This window comes from Athene noctua, chromosome 3 (assembly GCF_965140245.1).
Source record: "Athene noctua chromosome 3, bAthNoc1.hap1.1, whole genome shotgun sequence".
Classification (NCBI taxonomy): domain Eukaryota; kingdom Metazoa; phylum Chordata; class Aves; order Strigiformes; family Strigidae; genus Athene; species Athene noctua.
In genome coordinates, this window is record NC_134039.1 from 51,254,708 (window position 1) to 51,281,733 (window position 27,026).

Consider the following 27,026-nt stretch of genomic DNA (forward strand, 5'->3'; position numbering starts at 1 on the left):
GTCCTTCTAAAGGTGAATACCACAAATAAATAATGCAGAATAGTGTAATAGACTTGTGGTACAGAAATGGTGTATTGTTTTTCTCATGGTTGGAAAACCTGGCAATGGCATTGAGCCCAGATTTTCTACATCAAAGCTCAAACCCTTCCTTTACTTTGCAGAACAGTCTCTCCTATATTCATTATTGGCTTTGGTGTGCTGGACTGTGGGCAGAGGTTTGGATCTTCACTCTGCCACCTACCCTGAGGGGCTGCTGTTCACAGGCAGATATGTTGATTTACTCTCTTTCCTCGGTTCCTACTGTTTTTCCATATGTATTTGCATTTTCTGCTGTGCGTTTGCTGCCAGCCTTGCAGCACAGTGAGTGAACCTGGCATCAGCAGAGTACAGGAAGGAACTGTATTAGATTCAACATTGCTTAATGGTGCAAGTCCCACTGTGTTTTGAGCACTGTTGGGTAAGTGAGGAAGAAAGATTTGATTTTAATGAGAGATGACTTCGCACCAGCATCGTAACAGGTGCAGTATGAGAATCCAGGAGTGAAAGAGTTAATTCATATTCTGTTCACAGAGATGGCTGTGAAAGAGCATATGCTGAATGTGCATTCCAGTTTAATTTTTTTGTTCTTATTTATAGTGACAAATAATATATTTTCCTTTAGCTCTGAGTGCTTCATAAACCTGGATCTGCTGATGAACATGCAGTTTACACTCCAAAGGCACTGGAATTAGTGCAAGAAGGCAGAGCTTGGTGTGCTTCACAGCACACTGTGACCTCTGCTGTGATTATTAATCAGTCAGGCTTTAAGGGGTACAACCACCATCCTTGATATAGCATTTTCTTACTCCTCTCTCTTTATCCCTGATAAATGTGGTATCTGAACTCTGGGAAACACACTGTAGATATGTGACTTCTGTCAAGGAATGCTGACTTCTGTTTGCTTTGAATTCAGGTTTAGAAGGGCTTGGGTCTTGGAGCATTCCTCAGTGGGTTCTTAATTTGAGTTGTAGTGTTTTGTTACACACAGCCTGGTGTGGAAACTCACTGGTGCTTAACAAGATCTCATCAATCTCCTAGAAGGCAAGACTGGCACTTTTGGATGAAGTGGTCTGGTTACAACTCTGGAAATCATGAGTGGAGTTGTGGGGTGGGGGGTTGCCTTATCAGCGTGTGGTGTTCTGTTCAAAAGCAATTTGCTCAGAGGAAAGGAATTGCTTTGAAGCAATGGAAAGAGATTTGGGACTTTGAACAGGCTAGTGGTTAATTCTGTATTAGAGTAGTATGCCTTTCACAACTCTGTAGTTTTGGTTGCCCACAATTGTGTTGTACACGAACAAAGCAAGAAAGTGGCTTTTAAATTCCTTTGGGCTTCTTATGAACGTAATAGGAGATAAATATGCAACTATACTGAAGCAATGCGTTTTTTTCTGCTCAGAAAGGCACCCTAGTTCTCCACATTATGAAACAGCAATAATTTTGTTCAAGTGATCAAATTTGAAGCTTTTCTAGTATAAGTGGTTTGAAATAGACATCACCATCCTATTGACAGTGCAGAAGCATGATCATCATGCAGAGTTGTTTCTTAGCCAGCTCCATAGGGTTCTTCTGTAGAGAATGAAAGGTGAGAGGCTTCATTTTTATACCTCTTGCCACTGTCTGCACAATTGTAATCCTTAAGCACGGGAGCCTATGTTCCTGAACTTGTATTTTTGGCAGATGGAGGGGTATTTTGTCTTTGGAGGAAGTTGCTGAGAAATAACTCATGTGTTACTTTGTGCTTGAGCCACCATGGTGGCTTGCTGTCACAGTGAAAACATTACTGAGCAAGATGAGGGCAACTGTGTGCAATTTCCCTTGGTGCAGTAAATCAAATGTTTTCATTACCCTAAGGTAGACAAGAGACTAGTGAATCTGCCCTGCTTGAGTCCATGTCCCAAATCACTCCTGTCTTCCTAACAGGATTTCTGTATGGAAGGGTAGGTACATGTGCTGGAGGTCTGTTCAAATCTGTTATTGCCTTATGGCTTGTAGGCACAACCCAGAAAGAGTTGCAATCCCAAAAGCTAAAAACACTGCGCCATCAGAAAGAACAACATTGACCATAACTGGCCCCAAACACACTAGTGGCACTTCTCTGTTCATCAAAACCTGCTGCACAGCTGCATGGATTCATCCTTCTTGCTAGCACTGGAGTCTACTGTGGTTATGAACACTGTTTGTGCCTTGAGAGAAACATGATGACTGGAGGTGCTGAATTCTCCTGGTACTGACCAGGGTGGAGGAATGCTGGTGGACCAGGGAGGGATCTGATACTGATGCTCTATGTGATGTACCTCACTTAGAGCCAGACAGAATTTAAGATTTAAGGGTTGTCAGCCAGACACTTATAAAACCTCTTAAATTAAAAAAAAATTAAAAGTTTTTGAAAGAAGCCTTAAGATAAATACTTATTCTTGTGTATTTTTGTTTTCAGGATGAATAAGAGATACTTACAGAAAGCAACAAAAGGAAAACTGCTAATAATAATATTTGTTGTAACGCTGTGGGGAAAATTAGCATCTGGGGCAAATCATCATAAAGGTAAGAATTTCTGTTCTGTTCTGTTATACTGTTGTATCTGTGGCCTCTGTCAACAAATTCAGAAGTGTCCAGTGTTTGTGACCTTTTTTCCTTATGCATATTTGTGTCTTCTGATATTGGTCCACTAATCAGTACCAAAGGAGAGTTTTCAATGGATAGGCTTTTATTAATTTATTAAGAATTTAAGTATTTTAGTCCCATTTTCAGCATTCTCTGATTTTAGGTCATTTTGTAATGATGGTACAGTTGAAAAGACGGTAAAAAAAGATGGTCATGTAGAAACATCAAATAATGAACACTGCTTGTCTCCTAATAATAGATATATCAGATAGCACATATGTGTGCTACAAATGAATTAGTGGAATGAACCTTAGAAAGAAAAGATTTTTAGTAACATGTATGTTGCTTCTGTGTACAATTATCCGTCAAGGCTTACTTAATAGATAATGTGTGCTGAATATGATTGTTTCATCCAAAAAAAAGACCATTGGCTTTGTAGTGCATGCTTCATTCCTAACACCAGACCAAGAACTTTAGTATGTGTTTCTGTAAACCCCTAATGCAAGGAACAAGCTCTCCAAATTCATGTACTAATACCTTCTTATAGGCTAATATAACTTGAAATGTGATCTGCGGTATAACACAATTTTGAAGTCCACTTCTCATCTTCATGCAGTGACTGTTGGCTGGTTATCTGCTTATTCAAGTTCAGAATAAACTCTAACAACTTGGCTAAGATAAGGGTGGGACATGAACATTACTGAGAGCAAAGGAGTTAAATACTGGGGAATGATTCCAATAACACCAGTCAGTTCATCTCTCTGTGGTCGTATACATTTTATTATGTATCCTCTGATGATAGGGTTTAATGAGCAGGTATTTTATATATCTAGCTGCTAGATATTTTTCTGCTGTGTGAAGATATCTTTCTTCAAAATACCTCACTGATTAAGGACTTCAGGATGCAGAGGCACTTTCTTCAAAGTCTTTTGTGAGCTGCAATTTGGCTGCAGACAAAATAGATTCTGATGTGGTCCTGCAGACCACCAAAGACAGGAACCATGCTGACTCTTAGCTCAGCCTTTGTTCCCTCTTGGAACCAGAATATGGATTGCGCCATGGCTTGCCAGTTTATTGGAAAAGAGCCAAGATATCCTAGCCTGGATTCAAAATACTTTTGTCTTTGATTATCTTTCTTTAAAAATCAAAAAGCCCATCTCCAGATCATTTTGATTCCATCAACAAAAGCTCGACAAGCTGTATTTGCTTCAGTCCAATTCAAATGTTGCCAAAGTATGCTTGCTACTGTTTTTGAAAAAATCATGAGTAAAATCTGTCACCAAATATTTCATGGAAACAAATTATAATCCTAAGGATTATTTGGGAAATAGGGCTTCACAACTGAGAATCAAATGATTCCCCACCAGTTTTAGCTCTCCAGATATATTCATGCAAGTAAAACCCCAGCAGAGCTATACTATTAATTATCTGGAGAGTACTTGGCATTTGAGGTCTGGCATTTGAGGCCCAGCCTTAGAGCAGAAATAACTTGAGAAGTATTGAATTTGATGTTTTTAGATAAAAAGAATATTCACACGAGCCCCCTGCAAAATAAGGTTATTAGCTGTAGGGACTTCTTTACATTCCTGCAAGTTAAAAAAAAGCTTTGGTTCTTTTTCTTTAAGTTGTAACTTTTCACCCCTTTAGCAAAATATATGAAGTTTTGCAGGGAACAATAATAAGAAGCATGACTTGAGTGTTTAATTTAGAAAAACAACTATTGTCCATGTCCAGATTTTGGCTTGTGGATTTACTAGATCTGCAAATCAGGTACACTCATGTATATGGGGGATTATTTTAAAAAGCACAAATTACAGCTATGCAGCTCAGCTACCACTGATTCCCAAAGAAACTGGGACTTTAACTTCACATTTTATCAAAGAAAATTTTCCCCCTACTCTTAATAGCAGAAATGGAGCTAAGGTGCAGCCAAGGAAAACCTGACACAGTTCACCTTTGCATAGAATTTTCAGATATTGAGGAATATGTGAGTTACTTCAGCTTTAATTATCCCTAGCATCATTAATCTTCATTTATTGAAGTCCTTACTAACATATTGGCATGACAAACCCTAATGACTTTGAAGGAGCCCTTACAATTTCAAAGATCAATAAAACAAATTTTTAAAAATCTTTACTTTCCTATTGATTTAAGCATATTATGCATCAGTTGCATCAACTTTTAAAGCCATCTCTTTTTCTGAAGGCTATTGGAAAAGAAAAGAAAAGAAAAGGAAAAGAAAAGAAAAGAAAAGAAAAGAAAAGAAAAGAAAAGAAAAGAAAAGAAAAGAAAAGAAAAGAAAAGACAGGAAAGTTCATCAATCTGTGAAAAATTGTTTAATGAGCATGTTGCTCTCCAGACAGACTTCAGCAGGGATATAAACAGCTGATTCTGACAGGCTGTCTCAAGGCTTGTTGCACTTATTCCAGGGATATGGCACAAATGAGAAATCCCAAATCAGCAGCAAGAAAAAGAGGCTGAGGCAGGGCATGGGGAACCAGGCTCTGAGGTCCAGTGAGCAACCAACAGGGTTACCAACTGCGATTTCAGATTACAGCTTTTCAGTGTCAGGTGTGTGGGTGCCAAGTCCACCCTTTCTATCTTGTGAGAAGACTAGTTTGAAGACAGTTCTGCACCTTTCATCTTGTCTGATTGTTAAAGTTCCATCAGTCTGAATAGAAAGTCCAAGCGCTAAAAGAGATGAGCACTCACAGCGTTTAAAACAAAACCTAAAGCCCACTTTTTTGTTGCACACAGAATTATAAGTTCTCCTGTCTAGTTCCTGGGTGTGCACATACTTATATCCCATTATTCTGTCTTCTGGAAAGAAACAGGAACTCTGCTTTTTCTTTTTCATTTTGCTGTGGACCATGATAATCTGGTGATCTGTGCCTTACCCGAGCACATGCACCTGTGAATGACCCTACAGTACCACGTATGAGAAGACAAGTAAAGAGTGGCATATCAGTCTCCAAAAGGACATTGTCAAGGTTATGAATCTAAAAACTGATCTACCTTGAGGGTGGCTGAAAGAAATCCATAAGGGTATTTTATTATAAAATTGATCCTGATCCTCTTACTCATTGCTAGCCCTTGGAAAACAAATAAGCCTGCACAAACATACAATGTTCATTGGCAGATATGGCAGGCAGGCATCAGTTCCACATCACTGCCTGTTTGCTGTTTCTGTCACAGGGAACATGAATTGGTTTGGTGACCATTGTACCACAGCCCGTGTTTAAGATTTCAAGTGTTGGACTAGTTCTTCTGGGAAAGAAATATACTGGTAGTACCTTACAAGTGCTCCTTTGTAGACAAGAGGCTACCATGAGACACAGTTTCTATCCTAAAACTAAAAACTTTCAAAATTTGAATTTCTTTGAGCTTTTTGTGATTACTAATTTTTTTTACTTTGATAACACAATAAGGTAATTAAATAAATTAAGGGTGCTTTGGAATCTGAGCATAGTTTAATATTCCTCAAAATACAAAGCAATAAACCTTATATTAAATTTTAAATCTCTGGACAGAATAGACTGCTACTTAAAAATATGGCTAATGATGAATGCTTGCTTGCCAGAAGGAATTTTTTATGGAACCAGAAAATAGTCCAGGTAGATTAATTAAATAAATAAATGAAGTAATTGAGTATCTTTAGACTTGCTAGATGAAAAGGCTTGATAATTTATTTTCATTTAAAAAATGCCACTCAGAAGCTGAATTTACCTGATGCCTATCATATAGTTAAAACAAACTGAACTTTATAATTTGTGATGGTAGAATTGCTTCTCCTACTTGTCTGTGAATTTGGACTAAATTAGAAGTCTGAAGGAATGTCTCACTATTCACAAGGAGAAAATGAATCTTGGTTTCTCCTTCCAGAGGAGTAGCTATTCTGAAGTCCAGCTGAATGAAACAGTCATTGAGCCACTAAAGCTGTTAGTTAGATTACCATTCCTGGATGAGTCTGCCTTTCTCAGCTGCCTTGATGGGGCAGAAACACTGCTGGTACCTGTGTTGTGATACAGGATGTAGCCCGTGTCACACATGTGCTGGAGTTTGGGAATGGGTATGACTATGAGAAGCAAGAAATCCAGTGTTAGCAGTGGCATTCTTTCAGGTGGTACTGATGTGTTTATGTCCATTGCTGGACTTTTATTAGCAGCCATCCTCTTCCCTGTTCGCCAGGTTGCTTTTGCTGTGTGAAAAGAGTACAAATAAAAAGTGCAGGACAGTCATGGAAAACCTAAGGAACTGTGCAGATTTTAAATCTTTGTGAAACTGAGTTAGAAATGCAGCTTAATTGTAATCACTGTATCTGGATATCTTATTTTCTTTGGATAATGCATCATTTCTGTTTGCTCTGAAAGATCTTTTAAGTCTTATGTCTAGATTTGTCAAGTTTTCTATCGAGAAAATGAACCAAAAGGTGGCAAGCCCTGAACAGGGCTCCAGTGTAGTCTAACATGTCACATATGTGTGCAACTTTGAGAATATAACCTTCTTTTAGGGGAAGAAATCTCATATTAATGAACAAATTCAATCAAAAGTGATAGTGTGGTCCAGTATGGGCAGTAGTATGCCTGGTTCCGGAGAGTGAGTGGAAAGTCTGGTAGCCCTTGCAGACAGATGGGGAGGTGCATGTTTGTTCTTTTGGCTTCTATCAATCAAGAGGGCTCTCTTAGCAAGTGCAGTGATGCTAACACTGCACGTAATCAGCATATGACAGGCTACTGGCTCTGCCTGACCCCCTGGGCTGTGGTATTGATTTGTTCTGAGGAGAGATAATACAGCACTTTGTTAAAAGCTAGGGTAATGGCCTCTGTGCATTGCCTCAATGCTCTCATGCCTGTTTCATGCACAAGGAGTGAAAGTCACTGGTGAGTTAGAACAGCTGCTTAGATGGCTGTTTAGATGGCTTAATAGGTGATTTATGTCATATTTGTTGTTCTTTTGTATCAGTAGGGCAGTGTGAGGGACTTGAGCATGCTGGTGAATCTTGTGCAATGGTTTCCAAACTCTTAGTGTTGTGAATTGTGCCTTAAAGATACCTTTGAACCTCTGATCCTTGCAACAGATTTTCTCCTAAACAAGTTTCTCCTCCTGAATATCACTCACAGTTATCCAGTGAGTGATACTCATCTAGAGGCCTATGTGTAACTCTGTTGTTATACATGTGACTCCATATTCGGATGTCAGTATATAAAGTCCACTACTGGCTTGCACTCCCTGGACAAAACTGCCAGGACAAAACTTTTATTATCAGAAGTAGCGTGTATTATGAACATGGGTAAATGCACCTTTAAGTTCACTAAAGGCAATGCCTAAGCGGAGATGCTTCTGAGCACTGATGATTAGTTCTGCTTATTTGTCTTCCTGATTTGCTGCTTGTTGTATGTTTAAATCTGAAGCAGCCGAGCATAAGACATTGTTTTTCTTGTGCTGACTGATTGCTATCTATAGACCAAATGAAACTCTTTTGAGTGGGCTGGGAGAAAGCCTCCAGAGCACATAGGTGGTCAAGTAGAAAAGGAAAGAGTCTGGCTTGCAGGAAGCCTACAGCTGGAGCAAAGACTGAGGGACAGTTGAGAAGACTGTGGAAGAGACAAACAGCTAGCCTTTTGAGGAGATGGAAAGAAAAACACTTAAGGAGCCAGATGTGACTGTGTTGAGGGATTCTCGTCTGAGGGCAGACTTGGAAAGAGGAATCCATCTCTCCAAGGGCAGATTTCTTCACAAGCTCTTTTATTTCTGTTCAGCTTTACTCAGCACCACTGAGTTTTCTCTGTTTTATAATGTTTATGTTTAGTTTATAATAATGACTTTGAAGTATTAGTCCTACTGAAGTTTGAAGTTCCACCTGTGACTGACTTTGGTCTCACTGCATTATGTATGAAAAATCATACCAAAAGTTCTTGAATGTTATATCAACTGGAACATTACAGAATATATGTAACCGGTTCTACTACTGGGAATGAAACTGGTGGTTACAGCCATTCAGAAGCGCTGAATTAGCCCCTTACTCTGGTGTCTTGTTATTGCATTAAGACTGTGCAGGTTACTGACAAGTGTTCAGAAGCTTGGGGAAATACCTACAACACATTACAGCTAAATAATGCTGTCTAGTTTGCTTTATTCAGAAAAATTAGGGTGTTGCCTATCGTTTTGTTGTTTGAGATCTACATTCCTGGCATTCAGAGTTTCAGTCTCTAGATAAGAATGTTAGATAATAGATAACTGCTATGTGGGAGACCTCTGAAGTATTCAAACCTTTGTCTTTTTGTAGAAGTGCCGTCATCATGAAGTTAACCGTGTTTAGTATGAATGTACCTTTGCCCTTTCTGTTGAGGATTTTACACTGTGTAGAAGACAGCATTCATAATGCAGAAAGAGAAGTTTGCATTCAATTTTAAAAGCAGGAAGTACCCTTAGTGTAGAGGACAGAAACCAGATAAAAGACATCCCTTCTCCCTGCTAAGTAGCCACTAGATAGCTACATGCTCCCTCTTCCTTCCTGAAGGAGTCCTGTTGGAGGTAATGGCATTGTCTGGGGATATAAGATGTGGTCTGAACTTCTCTAAACTGAAGGGGGCAACAAACACAGATCTCCCAGTTCCATGATACAGGCTCTGATGTAAAGGGTAAGTAGCAGCAGTACCGTTTTTTCCACAGTTTGCAGTTTTTTTGAAGTGCCTGTACCATAACATTGGGTGAGGGATCTGACCCTGTGGGTAAATTGTTTGTGTTCAGCATTCACCTTCTGGATGTGTGGGACTGTCAAAGGGTGCCAGAATTGTTCTGCATATTCTAAGGTTCTTTACTGCAATTAGGTGGAAAAAAACTGCCTGATACTTACATGAGGGGGGTTGCAAGAGAGATGTGTGTGGATGCCTTAGGAGATACCAGGTGAGGCTGGAAGATATCGGTGTAATCTGTGAAAATATTAGATGGAGGTTATCCACTTGTCTATCGTTGATCTATCAATCCTGCTTCATCAAACTCTTTTGTCATACTTGCTAAATGTCTCAAACATGGATAATCTTATCCATTGTGGAAGTTTGTCCCAAAGACAGATTCTCTTAAATGAAAATGCTTTGTTTGCAGCTTTCACTAATTTAATTCTGAGTGTAATTAATGTTTAAATATAGAAACAAAGAAAGATGATAGTTATTTTAGCAGACATGGGGAAGAAAGATATTAGATGCTCTTATCTAGCTTGGGCCTTAATTGAAAGTTTCAGTTATATCAGGATCAGAACCCGATCCCCAAATTGCCATTTGCTTGAAGATAAAATACAACAGTCAGTTAAACTCATATTTCTATCTGTCATTGCAATCTAAAATGTTAATATAGTATCTGTTAGAATGCAGTAGATAACATTCCTTAGCCTTCTGCCAGGGTATAAAACAAAGTCATTTTGCCAGGATGCCAGTAGTTCTGATGGTTCACTGGGACATGGGTGCAGAAATCATGGCAATAGCAGAGTTATGCCTGCTTCTTCTCTCTGCTGCTAGCTCCATAACAGCAAATGGCTGCCTGCATTTTTGCCTCCGATCCCACCCCCAACTTGTTGCTGAAACTTGCCTGTCCTTGAGGCAACCATGGAGAGAGAAGGTAGAGAGTCACAATGAGATATCATGCACTTTTCTTTATACTGATCACTTAAAAATATTTCTGTTTATATTTGGCAAGTATTATGGTTTCTTGATGTTTTTTTCTAAGACAAATAAAAGGGAAGTGCTTAGCAGTTCTTTATTTTGGGCCTGATCTTGTAATCCCAATATCAAATTTTTACTAACTTCCCATGAGTGAGTACCTGTCATCTTTAAATACATTCCATTTTGTGTTGTGGTGGAAAGATGATTGCACAAAAGATTATATTCTTGTAAAAGTTACATAGTTGATTTTATGGTTAGAAATGCCGCACTTTTAAACATTTTCAGCCCTTTCATTTATTAATAAAATGTTATCATCCCTTGGGTAGCTGGCCCACTGATCAGCTGGTTTTTTAGCTAATTTCTGTTTTGGAAGATTAAGTTCTCTGCTTTTTTTTGTTAGGAAAATATTGTAAGATGTTAGGGCTGAAAAAAACATTGATAGTATGCTTACCCTGCTGTTGCTTTTTCCTATCATGAGTAAATGTTGACATTTTCCTAATACTGAAATAAGATCTACTTTTCCAGTTTTGTATTCTTGTTTACAAATTAGTCCTGTTAATTTTTTATGTATACTAAGTAATGCATTCTATGAGATTCCTTAATCCTTATACCTAGGAAAACAGAGTGCTTACACCTGCATGCCACATTTTTGACTAAACCCATAAAAATAGTATGAAAGAAATTGTTAGCCCCCCTAGATAGTTGTCTTTATTCAATTAGCCTTGGTTTAATAATACCACTCTCTTGGATCTGTTGATCAGGATTTTCCTTGTTGTTTCATTAGCTTGTTAAGTGCTCAATCAATGTAGCATATAGTAGTATTTTTGTTAGCATTTCCAGATTTAAAATACTATTTTCTGGGCTTACAGTTATATTCTGATTGTTTCATTTGCCTAAATGTACATCATGTCATAGATACTGTCTATAGCTACATGCTCCCTCTTCCTTCCTGACTTTTCCTTAGAGTAGAAAAGGGAAGCAATGGATGTTAGATGCAGCTGTGATCAGGAAGGAAGAGGACTGTTTAGCGACCTGGAGAATCCTATCATACACCGTAAAGCAGGATGCTATCCAACAGTGAGCCAGTGGGGTTGCTGCAAGCTGCCTGTGCCTACTCCCCAGACCCATCTCCCTTTCTGTGAACATTTTTACTCATTGACTGTATTGGCTACACTGTCTTTAAAGAGGATCCTTCTAGTACAGGCAGATAGCATAGGATTTGTAAATGGGAAAAGTAATGGCAAAATTTTAATTGTAAATATCAGAGTGAGTTTACACAAATAAAATTTTTTGAGGAAATACCATCCTCTGTCTATTTATGTAAATACTTAATTCTGATAACAAGAGTCTACAGAGAGCTACTCCGAAAATGTGAATCCTTACATTCAGGAAAGCTCTGAATGTGCCTTCTGGTTGAAGTTTTCAGTCTTGGAATTTGGCATGCATTGTAGAGGAGCTGTGTCCTGGCCTTCTGACAGCTTTGAAGTTTGGATGGTAGGATTCTCTTGAGGTATATTGGAAAGTCAAGACTAGTACAAAATTTATGTCCAAGACCCTGAAACCAGCTTTCTTTGGTGGAGAAACCAAGCATATTTTTCTGTCAACTTGCTTTTTTCCTGTGTTTTTCCTTAGAAAAATGCTCATAAAATTTTATTAATGCCTGGGACTATCAAACAAGAATAAAATTGAAACGAAAATCTGGATAGTTTACAGTTTCCCTTACATCATGCTTTCTCCATATTCAGTGTATTAACATCATGTCATTTTTATAGGTCAGATATAATGGGTCATTATCACATTATAGTGAGTCTGATCCTTAACAGTATCCCAATATGTAAAATTACTGTAATGGCAGGATTAGAGCCTATTCTGTCTTCAAAGTCTGGATCTGATTTCAGGTATGGAGGCCATATATCCCAGTGCTGGTCTTAGGGTTTTCTGCACTGCTCCTCAGGCTTTCCAATATACATTCCATACATCCCACATACATACATACAGTGATGACTGACCCATATGTGTGCTGGTATCTACTGCACACCCCGTTATCCAACTCAGGGGACTTCACATGTTCAGTTTGGGAAGTTTGTGCCCGGAAAATTGCATCCCATGTGGAGATTATTTCTATAGCATTCAGGGGATATATTAATCAAACTTTCATCTGCATTAATTTCCTGCTGCTGCTGTCTAAAGACTATACCCTTCTCTCTTAACAGTCTTTACTGAATTTTCTCTATTGCACTGCTAAATGATTGCTTGTACAATGTCATACTTTAGAACAGCTGTTCTTCAGTCATACAAGTGCCAAAGAAATGTTCAGAAACAGCTATTCTGGGGAATAGCAGAAGAAAAATCCTTTGTGTGTTTTGGGTTGCAATTTATAAAGTTTCTTTCTGAACAAAAATTTTTAGTTCTGTTCTTTGGAGGGCTGAGGGGGATTCCGTTTTAAGGCTCACCTGGGCAGTCTTCCTCTACTGGAGTAGAGGTTTAGAATCATGTAGCTTGGAAAAGACCTTTAAGATCATTGAGTTCAATCATAAAGGAGTTGATGTATATTTATAAAAGAGTCTCATATATTCAGAAAATAAGGGACATAATCTGAGCCTAAACTGAAGAAAGCAACAGCTCCAAAGCAGCAAAGCCTGTGTCTGTATACATGCAATGTGCATGCATGTGCATGCAGAGATCTGAGAGATTTGGATGAAAGAGAATATTGCAAGGTCATCACAGATTAAATAGCGTATGTAGACCATGTAGTGTTTTTAAAATGCTTATCATTTATTTGTGGGATCTTCACAAAATACTAGGTGCTTTTCAAACCTAACTGAAAACTCAGGGAATTTTCCAAAACATCCAGTTTTAGGTGTCTCTCCTAGGTGCTCTGAAACACCCTTCAGATCTCATTCCTTTCACAAAGTGGGAACTCAAGCTTTCAGAGCAGTTGTGAATAATTCCCTGAATTCATATACCAAAGAGTTTGCAACCTACTGGAAACCTTCCGGAACTTTTGGAAAGTCTCTTAGCAGGAGGACTCAGTTTGGATATTGCTCTTTTATCTGCCTAATAATTCTTCTCCTGTATCAGGGTCATAATGTCTGAGTAAAACTGTAAAGGTCTTACTTTATTTCTACTGTTCAAATGGAGTCTCATATTGCAATTCAGAAGCCAGTGAAATTTGGTCTGTGACAGCTCCATTTATATCTGCATATCATTTTGCAAATATAATTCTGTTGTGCTAGAAAAGGTTTGGTTGCAAAACCTGGATTTGGCATTTGCTCCATTTCTCCTTGTTGAGCTAAAATACATAGAAAGTCAGAAAGAATTCTTGAAATTTGCAGAGGGGTAATACAGAAATTTTAATCTTCTCATTAAAGTGTCAAAGTGCCATTTAACTGTGACCAAAAAAACCCCACTTCTCTGCATAGATGGGAGCAAAGCCATGGCATACTTATTGGAAGATGGAGGCTGGTTTGGGGATTTAGATGACAGAAAGCAGGAACATCATAAAAGAACAGTCTGCTTTGTGCAGCTCTATTTTACCAGGCTGAGCAAGAATTCTGTCTGTAGTGATGAGGAGGCTGAGGCAGGAGCTGCCAAGTCTGTCTTGTTCTTTTTTTCCCCATAGATTTGTATAACTTTGTACTCAAATTGTTCTCAAGTAAATGCAGTAGACTTAGAATTATTTTTGCAAAGTATTTCTGGCTTCAATATCAAGTGTCCTTGAATGACTGAAGTATAAAGCTGAATGCATGGGTTATTCTGGGTGAATGCTTAGCTGTGGAAAGGATATGCCCAAGAAGAGTGTTCTGTTAAGACCAACACAAATCTTGGGTGCATTGTGCCATTGTATTTTTAGGTGCAAGTTATTAGAATTACATCATCTGAGTCTGTCTTCCAAGACCATGTGTAGGAGAGCTAGGGCTCATATGAGATTGGCTGAGTTGCTGGGAAGGTCAGAAATGTTCTGGATCCAGAATTTGAACCCAATATTTATGTGTCTGATGGGAGGGGAGCAAAGATGAAGCAGTTAAACCTGTAATTCAATCTCAGTAAAAAGAATGAATCATAGAAAAGACTGAAATCATTATTAGATTCCTTCAGTGAGCTGGAAGACTAGGTAAAACTAAAGATAAGTTTTAAAAAAATTACAGGTGGCAGAAAGTATTGTATCTATGAACAACAAAATGAAAAGATTTTAAAAGTAAAATACATATTTAAAACTTTGTTCAGTTTTGTTATGTTATGTAAAATTACTATTAAACCGATTACTGGTGCTAAACTTTCATTTACAATGCATTGGCATGTGTCAGATTAACTGTGGAAATTTTGTGAAACGGAACCCAGAAGGTGTGCTAACTGCTAGACACCGCAGAGTGGAAAGTAAATATATTTCCAGTGAATGAATATTGAGAAAATAAGCATCTGGAAGAAATGGGAATTTTGGCTTCTTAATTGCATTATTCACCCCAGAACATCTGCCAGAGTTATTAAGAGCAAACATAACTGTATCTGAGAGAAAATATAAGTTTAAATAAGGAAGGAAGATGAGTAATATTGTGCCATCTTGTTACACTGCTGCACGCTGTGCATGTGAAGGCTGTGTAAATCTCTCTTCTCCTTCTAGTTTTAGTTCAAAACCAGGAGAATAAAAATACTGTTTCCATGCATAAGTTTACCTTTCCAGAAAATGGGAAAATTCAGAAAATCTAATTTACAGTAAGTAAATAATCCATGTTTTTGCATATTTTGTCCCTCATCATAATGATACATAGTATACTAGAAATCTGGGTTGCAGAAGACAAAGGTCATCCTCCAGAGGTTATGCCCTGGAAACATCTGAAAAAAGAATTACCTTTTCATCCTACTTATGCCCTTCCTGTTCAGTATAGTTTAGATGAGCACAAAGAAGGCTTCTTTCCTCTTTGCTGTCACACCAGTTCTTGGAGACTGCTCTTTGGGATTGCAAGAATGAAGCGCAGTCAGGCCCTCTGCCTAATGTTAGGGAAGAAGATCGGATGGGATGTAGACCGCTAAAAAGTGGGGAAGTAGGAGGATCCCAGTTACACCAGTGCAAGGACAGCACTCACCAGTCTTTATCTCATGCCTTTCTTGGCTTTTCAGATTTTGCCCTGTATCATTGGATGTGCTTCCTGCTGAGTGATTTAAAGACAGCACATATTTCCCACCCTCCCTCTGTCACATTATTTTAATTACATTTTCCTGGGTTTACTCTGAAAAACAGCTAGTGTAGAGGAAAATGACTGAAGAAGAGAGATTAGCTACCAGAGGAGGTTTAGGTATATTGTACTTAACAAATCTAAAGTAAAACCTACATGTTAGAGAAAAAGAAAGAATTTTTGAATGGGTGCAATTTTTAATTTTATTTTAAAAAATAACTACCAGAAGGATCACTGCATATTATAGCCTGTAAAAATGTCATATTCTAGAACAGCTGTTCTTCAGTTATAGAAGCACCCAAAAAATATTCAGAATCAATCAGCTATTTTTGGAAATAGAAAAGCACAAAAATCTTTTAATTATTTTGGATTAAGACCCCATTAGTAGATTATCAACATTATATGTTTGTGTTATAGACATTTAGAACTTGAGGTTTTTGCTGAAAGTAAGAGCAAAACTAATTTAGAGTAGTCTGAATGGCATATGGAAATCGTACTCATTTTTTGCAGTTCATGTGGTTGTTATCACAGATGACATCTTACCCTCATTATTTTTTTATCTTTCTGAAATGAACAGTGCTAGTCTGTTGGGTACTATTGACAGTACGTACCGAAAGTACTTTTAAAAATAATTAATTTGTGGAAGCAAATACCTTTCTCAAGCCTAGTTCTTCATTCTATTTTCAAATATAATTTAGACTAATAAGCATTTTTCAACCTGGATATACAATAAATCCTGTGAAAAACTCACATTTAAAACTATCACACTGAACAGTGGTGTAAGTAAAGAAATAAAAACATAAAAAGTCCCACTTATCAGACTGATCTTGGCTGCCAGGAAAGCTCCCCTAAAAATCTGTTCTATTGTCCCGTGATTATAACTTAATTTGCTTTTCTGTTGGGTGCTAGGAATACAACAGTCTGCACTTAAGCAGCATTATGACTGACACTAAAAAGATGAGAAAATGCCAAATTATGGCTTATCCTAATAGAGTGATTGTAGGAGGGGAGTGTTAAACTATAAAATATCACTCCATTTTTCATAGCGATTATCACTGGGGGATAAAAATTTTGATAGTTTTAATGAAGTTTTTATGTCTGGCATTTGTTTTATACTTTATTTATTTTATGGAAAAATGTCCTAGGTTCATGCATAACAAAAATGAATGATTAAGGAGGAGATAGATGGGACGCATGAGATTTCTTTCTTACAGACAACCTGCAGAAAAATGTGGAAATTCAACTACAGAGTAGGATTTATAAGCTTCAGACTATTTCTGTGTCCCTTTATTAAAGTGAATTGTCTACAATGAGGAAATAAATCAGGGATGTATTTTAAATGCAGGAAGTTTGTCTGAGTCCTCTAAGTTTCAATTTTTTTTTTTTCTTTGAAGGAGAAAGTTCACTGTTTAGAGAGGTTTGAAAATCAACCTAGATATGCTGCTACCAAAACTAGTACATCTTAAAAGCTCCTGAAATAATACCTAGGGGAGTATGTTCCTCAAATGTCCTTTTGCTTCTTCCTCTGACTTCAGTGTTATTTTTGGACCTGAATCTTAGAATTGTTTAGGTTGGAAAAGACATTTAAGATGAAGTCCAACTGTTAAGCTAGCACTGCCAAATCCACCACTAGACCATGTCTCTAAATCTACACATCTTCTAAATACCTCCAGGGATGGTGACTCAACCACTTCCCTGGGAAGCCTGTTCCAATGTTTGACAACCCTTTTGGTGGAGAATTTTTTTCTAATATCCAATCTAATCCTCCCCTGGAGCAACTTGAGGCCATTTCCTGTTGTCCTATCAGTTGTTACTTGGGAGAAGAGACTGACACCCACCTCACTACAACCCACTTTCAGGTAGTTGTAGAGAGCAGTAAGGTCTCCCCTGAGCTTCCTTTTCTCCAGGCTAAACAACCTGAGTTCCCTTAGCTGTTCCTCCTAAGAGTTGTTCTCTAGTCCCTTCACCAGCTTCATTGCCCTTCTTTGGACACGCTCCAGCTGCTGAATCCTGCCAAATGTCTGAGATCTTAGAGGTCAGCTTTACAGTGAAGGATAAATCAGTGGATGTTTTTTAGCTTGTTTTAGTTACACACATATATTATCAGACCTAGAGCAGACATAGTTGTAGAACACTGACCTTCTGCGAGGGCTGTTTCAGTAGTGTGGTAATGTCAGATTCTCATGAGGGCAATCTCCCAAAATGAATGACTAACCAGGGACCAAGTCATTTATCTGCTGATGTAGCTTTTTCCCTTAGGGAGGGATCTAATCTGGCACACTTAAAACTGAGGTATTACCACCTAGGGGTGCTTCTTTCTCTAGGTCTGCATTGATGTCCAGCTTAGATTAACTGCTAAAACTGTACACATCCAGTGTATTGTGGCAAGTGTATTTGCTTTTGTAGAGAACAGTGAAAACCCCACTTCCTTTATTGTTACAATAATAAATAATGATATAAAGATTCCGAAAGTGAATAAAAATGTCAAGATGCATTGCTGTGTTAAAGTTTTGGATCTTTCTACTTAGAGACATTTTGTTATATGTCCTTGACTGTATATGTTTGTATACATGCATGTATATGTATAATACATGAAAAAAATAAGCAGGGACAAAACTCCAGCAAGTCTCTCCAGTTTGCACGTTCAGACACTGCTGCACATTGGTTTTGGGGCTCTGAAAAATGTATGCACTGGTGAAATTTGGCTTCTGTTCATTCAGCTTACAAAATATTCATGTAATATGTGTGTTGCTAGACTCTGGAAATGACTGTATGGGAGAGGAAATGTGGATAAACATGCCACTCCCTTGCAGAGGTGAGACAGCATCAGAAATAATCAGATAGCATCTGTATTATGCAGCATATTTGCTAAAGTGAAAATTCAGGTGAAGAGCAGTCACAAATCACAAATATCAGAGTATTTGTGTGTGAGTGAAATAAAAGGAAATTCACAGTGTCTGTGTCTACTTTTTTATTGTGGGTCTTATTCCTTAGCAATTGTAGGCACCCAGTCACAATATAACTCTTAGGCAATGCAGTACTTCCATGTAAAGAATTAAGTGTTAAAGCAAGGCTGTACCACTGAAGTCAGGAAAGGCTGGCTTGCTCCGCTGCATCTTCAGTTTCTGATTTCCCCATCCTTTTATTTTGTTTTACAATGCTCTGCTAACTACAGCTGCACCTGGAGGAAATGCACTAGGATTATTCTCAAGATTTCCTTGACTTGTGAGTCCCGTGAAGATAAAACTTCCACTACATTTGTGTGTGCAATCAGACAAGGTATCTCATGAGTGGTGTTTTGTCAAATCCTACAGTGTATCCCCTTGCTGTTCAGCTTTTAAGGTGGTGAATCGAAGGGGAAGGTGATTCTTGTTTTGTGGCAGTATTCCATATGCTAGAGAAGATTACGCTTGGCTCCCTTCACAATGCGTTAGTCCCACGGACATGGACAATTTTTTAACGCTCATCTATTTTTTCTACTGTGCATTTTAGAACTAAAGCAGTAAAAAATATTTGGTGTGTGTCAGTGTAGATACTCCTAAGGAACTGGGGGTAGTTGGTTATTTCCCTGTAACAATTAAATCTAACCTTGAAAAGAGGCACAGCCCTCTGGATATTTGTATATGGCCACTTGTCTGTTGTCATTGTTAGGCACTGAAAGTTTGTCCCATGTTAAACACTGAAAGACAAATACATCACACTACTCTGTATTGTACATGGCATTCAGCTCTGCACTTGGGACATTTGAAAAAGAGTATAAGCAAACTAGCTCACAGATAACTTCTCAATCTACTGATCTTTCCTTTATTTAACTAAAATTCACTCTTCAGTGTGATCTGAGGGTTGAAGTTTTGAGGTTCTAATGTTGACCTCTATGAGGCAAATCCTACATTAAAATAGCAAAAAGATCAAAGACTATGCAGCCATTAAAATGGCTTGTAGTATAGTGTGTATATATATATATACTATATATATGTATACTGTAGATAGTATATGGATGCTATCATTTTATGTGCAGACGGTAATTTATGTATATATTAAGCACCTCCTTGCAAGTTCCTATTAGCAGCATTTGAATTTTTGAATTAAAATTTGACCGTTCCTTCTTTTTTTTTTTTATTTTATTTTCATTGTTCTTTGAAGGCCCACCCTTTTCACAGTGGTGAAGAAGATGTGAGCGCTGTGGACACTCTGCCTTTGTCATGATTAGTCTCTGGCACTGACTATAACACCTTGGGGGGGTACCTCATTCCCAGTGGCTGAGAGAGCATTGCTCTGGCTCTCAAGGGGAAAGGATGGATCTGGGTGTTGGGTAATGCTACAGAGGAGGAGCTGTGGGAGCTGGACCTGGTGGGGTGTGGGAAGCTTGCCTTGAACAGTGGCCCCTTCACCACCCCTTCAGCAGCAGCAGCACAGCACTATAGCCTCTCTTCTGCTTCACGGTAGGAGGCATGGTTGCTTGGCCGGTCTGTGAGTCTCATGTTCAGTGCAGGAGGCTTCACCAGCCTGAGATAATGTAAAATTAGTTTACCAATCATTTACTTATATCCTGCTCCAGGTGTGCATTTTATGGTCCTGGAAAGCTCATGCTCGAGAGCTGTGTGCTCTGCACTTCCATCTCAGCAGTGGTCTAGAAACACAAGGTGCCTGGCTTATTTTATGGATGGACAGTAATGAAAAGGGATCATGAGCTGTCCTGGCATGGCTTCTTGCATCCCTGGATGTGCTGTGTGAGCTTCCATAGACATACAGGGTAAAATGCCAAGCATAAAGCCATGTCCTCATTCTCTGAAGAAGTCCCTGAATAATTATGATTTTTTTCCCCTATGTCTTGGTTTTTAATAGGTTTCTCTTGAAGGTGTGAATTAGTTCAGATGCTTTCATTACCTGACAGTTTTTACAAAGCAGGCTTCTGGAGTTCTGGGAACTGTGATATATTTGCAGCTTCTGACTTTGGATAGCAATAAGAGTGGTGTATATGTTTCCAATCAACATCTTCTATTAACCAGAGTTCCTTCAGAAACAAGTGCCAGGGAGTCTGCTAGAAGCATCTTAAAAGATACCTTTTCAGCAAGAAGAGATCTCTGAAAATATTATCTTCTGGGAATCCTTGAGCAAAAATACTCTTGATTGCACAGCTCTGCATGGTTCTCCTGGCAGTTTCTCCTCTTTTATTTTGCTTGTTGAAATGTGCTTCCTGTTCCCCTGTCTTGAAGAATCGCCAGGCCCTTCACAGGCCATCCAGTTTCAGTTCATAGATTCTGTCTAGATACTTATTGATGCATCATGCCCATGGCTTAGAGACCTGCTATTTATATGGAATCAATAATATAGTGGGAAGGTTGTAGCAGGGGAGATAACTCTAAAAGAGGGGATTTCACAGGGCTAGACATGTGCCTTGTTAGCAGTTTTTTTCTAAGGGCCTGAGTTAAGTTCCTCCCCTGACTCTGCACTTCAGAGAGCTTGCCTGGGGCAAGCTGAAACTTAAAAATAAGATTGTTCTTTAAGATTGTGAACTGTGTGCTGGGACATCCTATACACATGTAGGGGAGTCTGAAGCACTGTGAGGAAGTCCTAGAAGGCAGGGGTGGAAAAGGAAAAATAAAAAGAACCAGTTAATGCAGTTTTCAGAAGGGCGAGTATGCGAAGCCTGCAGTTTGAGGGAGGAATATTTCAAGGTATATTTGATAATTTGGTATAATTGGCATATTAAGTAAAAATGCATTACAGAGCTGCAAAATGGAATGTCATGTATTATAAAAATTTACAGAATTAAAGAAGCTTTAAATAAGTACAGAAATAACATTCTGTCCAGTTGTGAGAATAGATAGCAAAACAAAACAAAGCCAAAACTGACACACACCAACTAAAATTCTATCCATAAAAAGCAACTAGCCAACCAGCCAAGCAAACAAGCAAAAATCTTGGAGAGTTTTTAAAATGTCAAATTTCAAAAATTAAATGCTTTTCATAAATAAGTTATGTTAAATTTCATCACATTTATGTGATGAATGTACACACACATATGACTGTAAAAAAGTATTTTCAGAATCTTATGGTATATTTTTATTTAAATATCCTTTCAAGATGAATGTGTGCACAGGTGTACATAACTGCCTTTCTGTACAGAAGATGGATATAAAGTGATTCAGTATTATGAGTATTATATTTGGAAAATTTCTGTGCAATGGGAATTTTGAAGTTGGCAGAATTTTCAGAAGTCCACCTTGACCTCACTGAGTGGTTTCTATCAGGTCATCACCAAAGTCACAGAGTGCTTCTGTTGTAGTGTGTATTCTAGGTTTGATCAGCTTAATAGTTCTTCAATACAGATATTAAATGAGCAATGCTCATATTCATCCTTAGAAAAAAGTCTTTGTGCTTCTTACTTTGAAAGGCATTACTTTCTCTTTACTCTTTTTGGTGGAATTTATTAAAAATTTTCTGAATATATTTGGGGGGCTGTTGCTTTTCTAATCTTGAAGAATCTTAGCATGGGGTAAATAAAGGGCACTAAACATAATTTTTTAAAAAGAAAAGCAGAATAAAACATAAAGACTTTGATATTCAGGTGCTTAAATATGTATCGGCCTTCTTATTACTGAGATCTATTACCTAATTAAGTTTCTGCACCTTGATAAATAAATAAATACCTTAACTGTTGATGCAAAATCACATGAGGCAAATGTGCGTTGAGATAGAAAAAGAGCATAGGGACCCAGCAGCATCCTTCTTTGGGGAAACCACGGTTGTCTTTCCCTCGGCTTCAGCACCTGTCTCCACAGAGGCACCTAAATTCCACTGAGGTGCTTGAGCTATTTTCTAGTAACAGTGAGAAGCCTGAAAATAGTCTGATCAAAAGGACTATTGAATTTTCCACTTCACCTTTTTACACTAATCCTATTTCATAGAGACTCCCATACACAGCACTTTTCTTAAGATGTTGCTTCAGGTGAGGGTTGTGTGCCAGAGGGTAATTCAAATATGTGGGGGTAGAAAAAAACCTTTCTTTTTTTTCTGATGTGTTCCTGAGAACATGTTAATTTGTCATCTAGTACAATGTGCCCTGAGACCATTTGGGTCAGCTGGTAAGAAAAGAAAATTAATAATGAGAGTCATCTAAGGAAACGGGGGAAACATATTCCCCATAAACCGTGCAAACTACAGGCTTCTGAAGCTTTGAGACTGAAGAAAAATTGTGGGGTTTTTAGTATTCTGTCAGATGCTGAAGGCTGCTCTGAGACATGTGCTACTGCTTCTTGCTGAGTTGAGATATTTGGCAGAAGGCCCACAGAGAGAGTAGGAGAGAATAAAAAGTCTTTGTGCCAAATGTTCTTTTGAGTGCCTGAGAGCTGGATTGGTCTTTTTTCTCTGTGAAATCATATAATTAGTAATCTCAAACCTCAGCCTGTTAATTTACAAAATGTCTGCACACTTTAATATATCGTTTGCTTAACATGTTTGATAACAACCTCAGAGATACTGGGGCTTTTAACTTCTTGTAGTATTTATAAACTGTGCCTTGCCCTGGGTGTTTCTTTGCCAACTCCACACAAGCTTGTCTCGTGGATGGTGTCAGCTCTAGCAGCCGCTAGTGAGGAAATGCGGGAAGTGTGTTGCCTGCAAAAAGAAAAGTGGCTCCATTTCTGGCCCACAGGGAAACATGCAGCCTTTGCTGCTGTCAGTGTCCTCTTGTCTGTGGCTCTGCTTGGCAAACGGGGTGACTACAGTGCAGCAGTTGCACCGTGGCACCTGCGGTGGTAGGCAGTGAGAGGTCTGGCGGGCTGGCTGCAGCCAGGGAGCTGAGCTTGTGAGGACTGGGGGAGCATGAAGAGGCCTCTTCTCTTCTTCTGGCAGGGGAACATATAAAGAGCTGCAAGATCCCTAATGATCACTGCTTGTGATCTTGCCTCTTGAACCCTCTGTGGTTTCATGGACCTAGTGATCATCTGATTTCAAAATTGAAAGCGGGACCTAGGGAGAGCAACACTCTAGGCTGAGAGGGGGTCTTATGAAGAAGGGAAAATATCCTTCAGGCTACCTGAAAATTAGTTGTGTTTTGAGTTTCTGTGTCTCTGACTAAAGGTTTGGCATGAAGGTATCATTTGTAGCCATTGCCATAAAAAGGCTCTGAATTTTGTGAGAGAGTAGATAAACTTATTTGAATAAGACTGGCTCACTCATGCCAAAGGACTGATTGAATAAAATTAGCCTCAGTAAGGCCAGGAGGATAAAGTCAGATGGCCGCAAGCTCTCCAGGTCCAAGAGATCCTACATGAAGTGCTCCATCTGTGGTTTTATGTTTGTAAAGATTGTGTGACCAGCTGGGATCATGCCAGCTTGCTGTGCTATTCCAGTAAGTGTTTTTCTCTCTCAGTAGAGATAACTCAGACCCTCAATCCATTTCAGTGCACAGGTTTTGCTATGGGAATATCTGAGGCATGATCTCACAGGGTCATTAGTATGCTCGTCTCTGGGGAATGCTTACCTTGTAGTTTTCCTTGATTTTTTTCCAAAAGGGAAAAAGTCTTCCCACACAGATGGCTGTAACTGGTGGCTGGCAGACAAGCTGATGGATGAGATTTTTCTTTGGCACTGTACAGAAAAGTATGCTTGGCAATTTGACTGTGGCAAACCATTCATTAGCTCAGTTTTTAAAGGCTACCAGAGATGCTGTCTGCATAGTGTTGTCCTATGAACTCTCCTTACCATCCTTCACCCACGGGGACTAACCAGGTTAATTGCATGGTAGAGGCAGCCCAGTGAGAGGTGCTGGGCTAACATCTGCAGAATAAACATCAAGAATTCATCTTGTTATTTTAAAATGGTTCTCTCAGGAGAGAAAACATGACATTGAATCCAAGAAGCCTGTGAGGCGCTGCAGTTACCAAGATTTTTTTGTGTATGAGTTGCCTACAGGTGGCACTGCAAATAATCAGTCCAAGCAATCAGCTCAATTTTTGAACAATTCACCTGAGAACCTGTCCAGGAAGGAATAGACTTCAGAGTAAAAGAGAAGTGAAAAGCAATGCAGTATAAGATAAACTGATTCTCCACTGGTGTAAGCAGAGTGTAGTGGGTTATCTGTCTACCTGGACTGTTTTAATAGCTATAGCTGAGATACCAGGCATGGAAATGTGAATGCAGTAAATAAGACCAAAGCCATGTCAGTAAGGTGTCTTTAGGAGATACTTGATGGGAAGGATTTGTCCACATCACAGAATTACCCAAATCAAGCAAAAAAGAGGTCTACATGGCCTCTGGCATGGCATAGGCTGTTTTGATTGAATATGACGACTCACTGCAGTGTTTGGTATGTGCCTCTTGACAGCTATTGGTTTGTTGATCTATCAGGTAACCTGCCTAATATGAGAGAATTATCTTGACTGTTTGTGTACATTACTTAGAAGCAAATGTTGAGGGTTAAATGTGATTTTGCCAAATACTGCCTCTGACTTCCTTGCTTATTTTTTCTTTCCAAAAGGTTTCTAATGCTTGCATCTGTTAGAGATTGCTGAACACAGTAGTGGAGTAGATATGAAGCTGCAGCACCTTATACCCAGGTTCTGCCAATGGCTAGGATGGGCATGTGTGCTCCTTAGACACATACAGACAAACACATCGACATGCAGACTCACACACACAGTAGACACACAGCCAGCCACACAGATCAATGCAGACAAACAAAACGCTTTTCCTGACACCCATGTTAATGCACACAACAATTACACAATGAATGGCCTAATCCTCTTCCTCTTTTCTGGCTGATCAAGATTGAGGTCTACTAGTGGAGTGATATATATATATATACACACACACAAACACACAAAATTAATCACTCCAGTAGCTGGTCTTAGACACTCAGCCTGACTGGTAGCTGGTCTGAGGCACCCACATATTGCCAGTTGCTTTCACTTGGATTCACAAGCCCATGAGGTTTTGTGACCCCATGCCAGTTTCTGGTAATCAAATCTCTTAATCTGTCATCAGATAGTCTGGATTAAATTTCCCTAGCATTCACATATACTCACAGAAGAGAGTTAACCCGCAAAAAAGATAGAAATGGGATTTCATGAGAATGTAGGATAGCTTGCAGTGTTTGAGCGCAAGGCTCAGCCAGGCACATGTACTGATCAGTTGCTGCTTATACTTCTCTGGCTCCTCTTCTCCTGTCCTCTTTGTTCACTCATGCTTGTTCCTCCCCAGTCTACCCTGATCTCCTCCCAGTCCCTGCCCCTGCTCCTTCCACTAAGCATTCCATGATGAGTATCATGTTTCCATAAAATGACTGATGGCAAATTTTACACAATCTCAAAAATCTGTTCCCTCTTCATCCAGTAGCAGGTCCTAGACCCCTGTATATGCAGTAACTTCCTTTAGTCTGCAAGGCTTTCTGGGAAGCAGTTTCTTGTGTTGACTCACCTTGGTGGGTTTTCTACAAGGCCCAGGGCTGATCATGCCCCATGGATGGCAATGGGAGCACCAAGTCAGAGTGCTCTGTTGGTGCTCATTAACATCCTGGTGGTCCTCTGGACCCCCAGGGTCTTCATGTATAGCCAAGAGCTGTGCTAGGGTGAGAGTTATTTGGCACATCTTCAGGTCTAGGTATTTGGAAAGGGGATCATCAGGAGACTAAGAGAGAATCTTCTTGCTCTTAAAATGTATTTTTTTTTTTCAGTTGTACACTGCTTTTGAACTATGTAGATGTTTTAAGTGTGTGTGGTGTCAATGGAGTAGATAGCTAAATAAGTTTTTAAGTTTTGTGAAATGTAATGGTAGCATAGAATAAGACAGCACAAAATTATCATCTTTTTCCTGCTGATTCTATAGCACAACCCCATGTGTCATCTGGAAAATAAAGCACCATGAGTGCTTTTAGTGAGATGCACCACAACTATGGCATGCCTCGTCACCACTGAGGACACAGGAATTACTGCTGTGTCTGTAATTGATTTTTCAGTTCACTGGCCAAACAGTAAAAAAAAAAAAAAAAAGAAAAATACTAAGTAGGTTTTTTTCCAAGTAAAAGATTTTGCTTTGTTTAGAGAATGTTACAATTTTTAAAATAATAAAAAAAACCTTGTGGGAACAACTTTTCTTGCTCCCCTCTGAGCATGCCTACTTTTAGGTTCAATGTGTAACCAAATTTGACTAGATTTCAAAAGTATCTATACTGCTTGGATGCTGTACTTTTAGTAAATGAACTGTTCAATGAAAAACACATGGCAACTCTAATGGTGGTTTAAAACATGATTTAATAATCTTAATTCATCATACCTTTCAGTCACGTATCTAGACTATATGTCATAATTTGCTCAATCCCCGTAATAGGTGCTATGTATTCAATCATCAGAATAAATATCTCAGTTGCAAATGCAGATGTTATATTTTTTGAAAATAAAAACAATTATCATTGAAATTCTGATCCAAAACCACCGATCAGACCAAAACCATTGATTTAAAAGGGTTTTGAATCCGATCTTAAAGGTCATGTTCAGTAAAGTACTTGTCAATGTGTATCTGCCAGTGCTTCTTTGGAGTCAGTGGCTTGCTG

At 38.8% G+C, this 27,026-nt stretch overlaps 1 protein-coding gene across 2 annotated transcripts in view; it reads left to right on the top strand.

Annotated features, from left to right (window-relative positions):
* Window positions 1–27,026, top strand: part of TAFA2 (TAFA chemokine like family member 2) — a 207,903-nt gene that overhangs the window by 150,542 nt on the left and 30,335 nt on the right. For both annotated transcript variants that reach the window (XR_012633418.1, XM_074902979.1), the window contains exon 3: window positions 2,474–2,580. Coding sequence is in view for 1 of the 2 variants with exons in the window: in XM_074902979.1 (XP_074759080.1) it covers window positions 2,474–2,580 (107 nt within the window). In the remaining variant the exon portion in view is untranslated. The remainder of the gene's footprint in view (window positions 1–2,473; window positions 2,581–27,026) is intronic.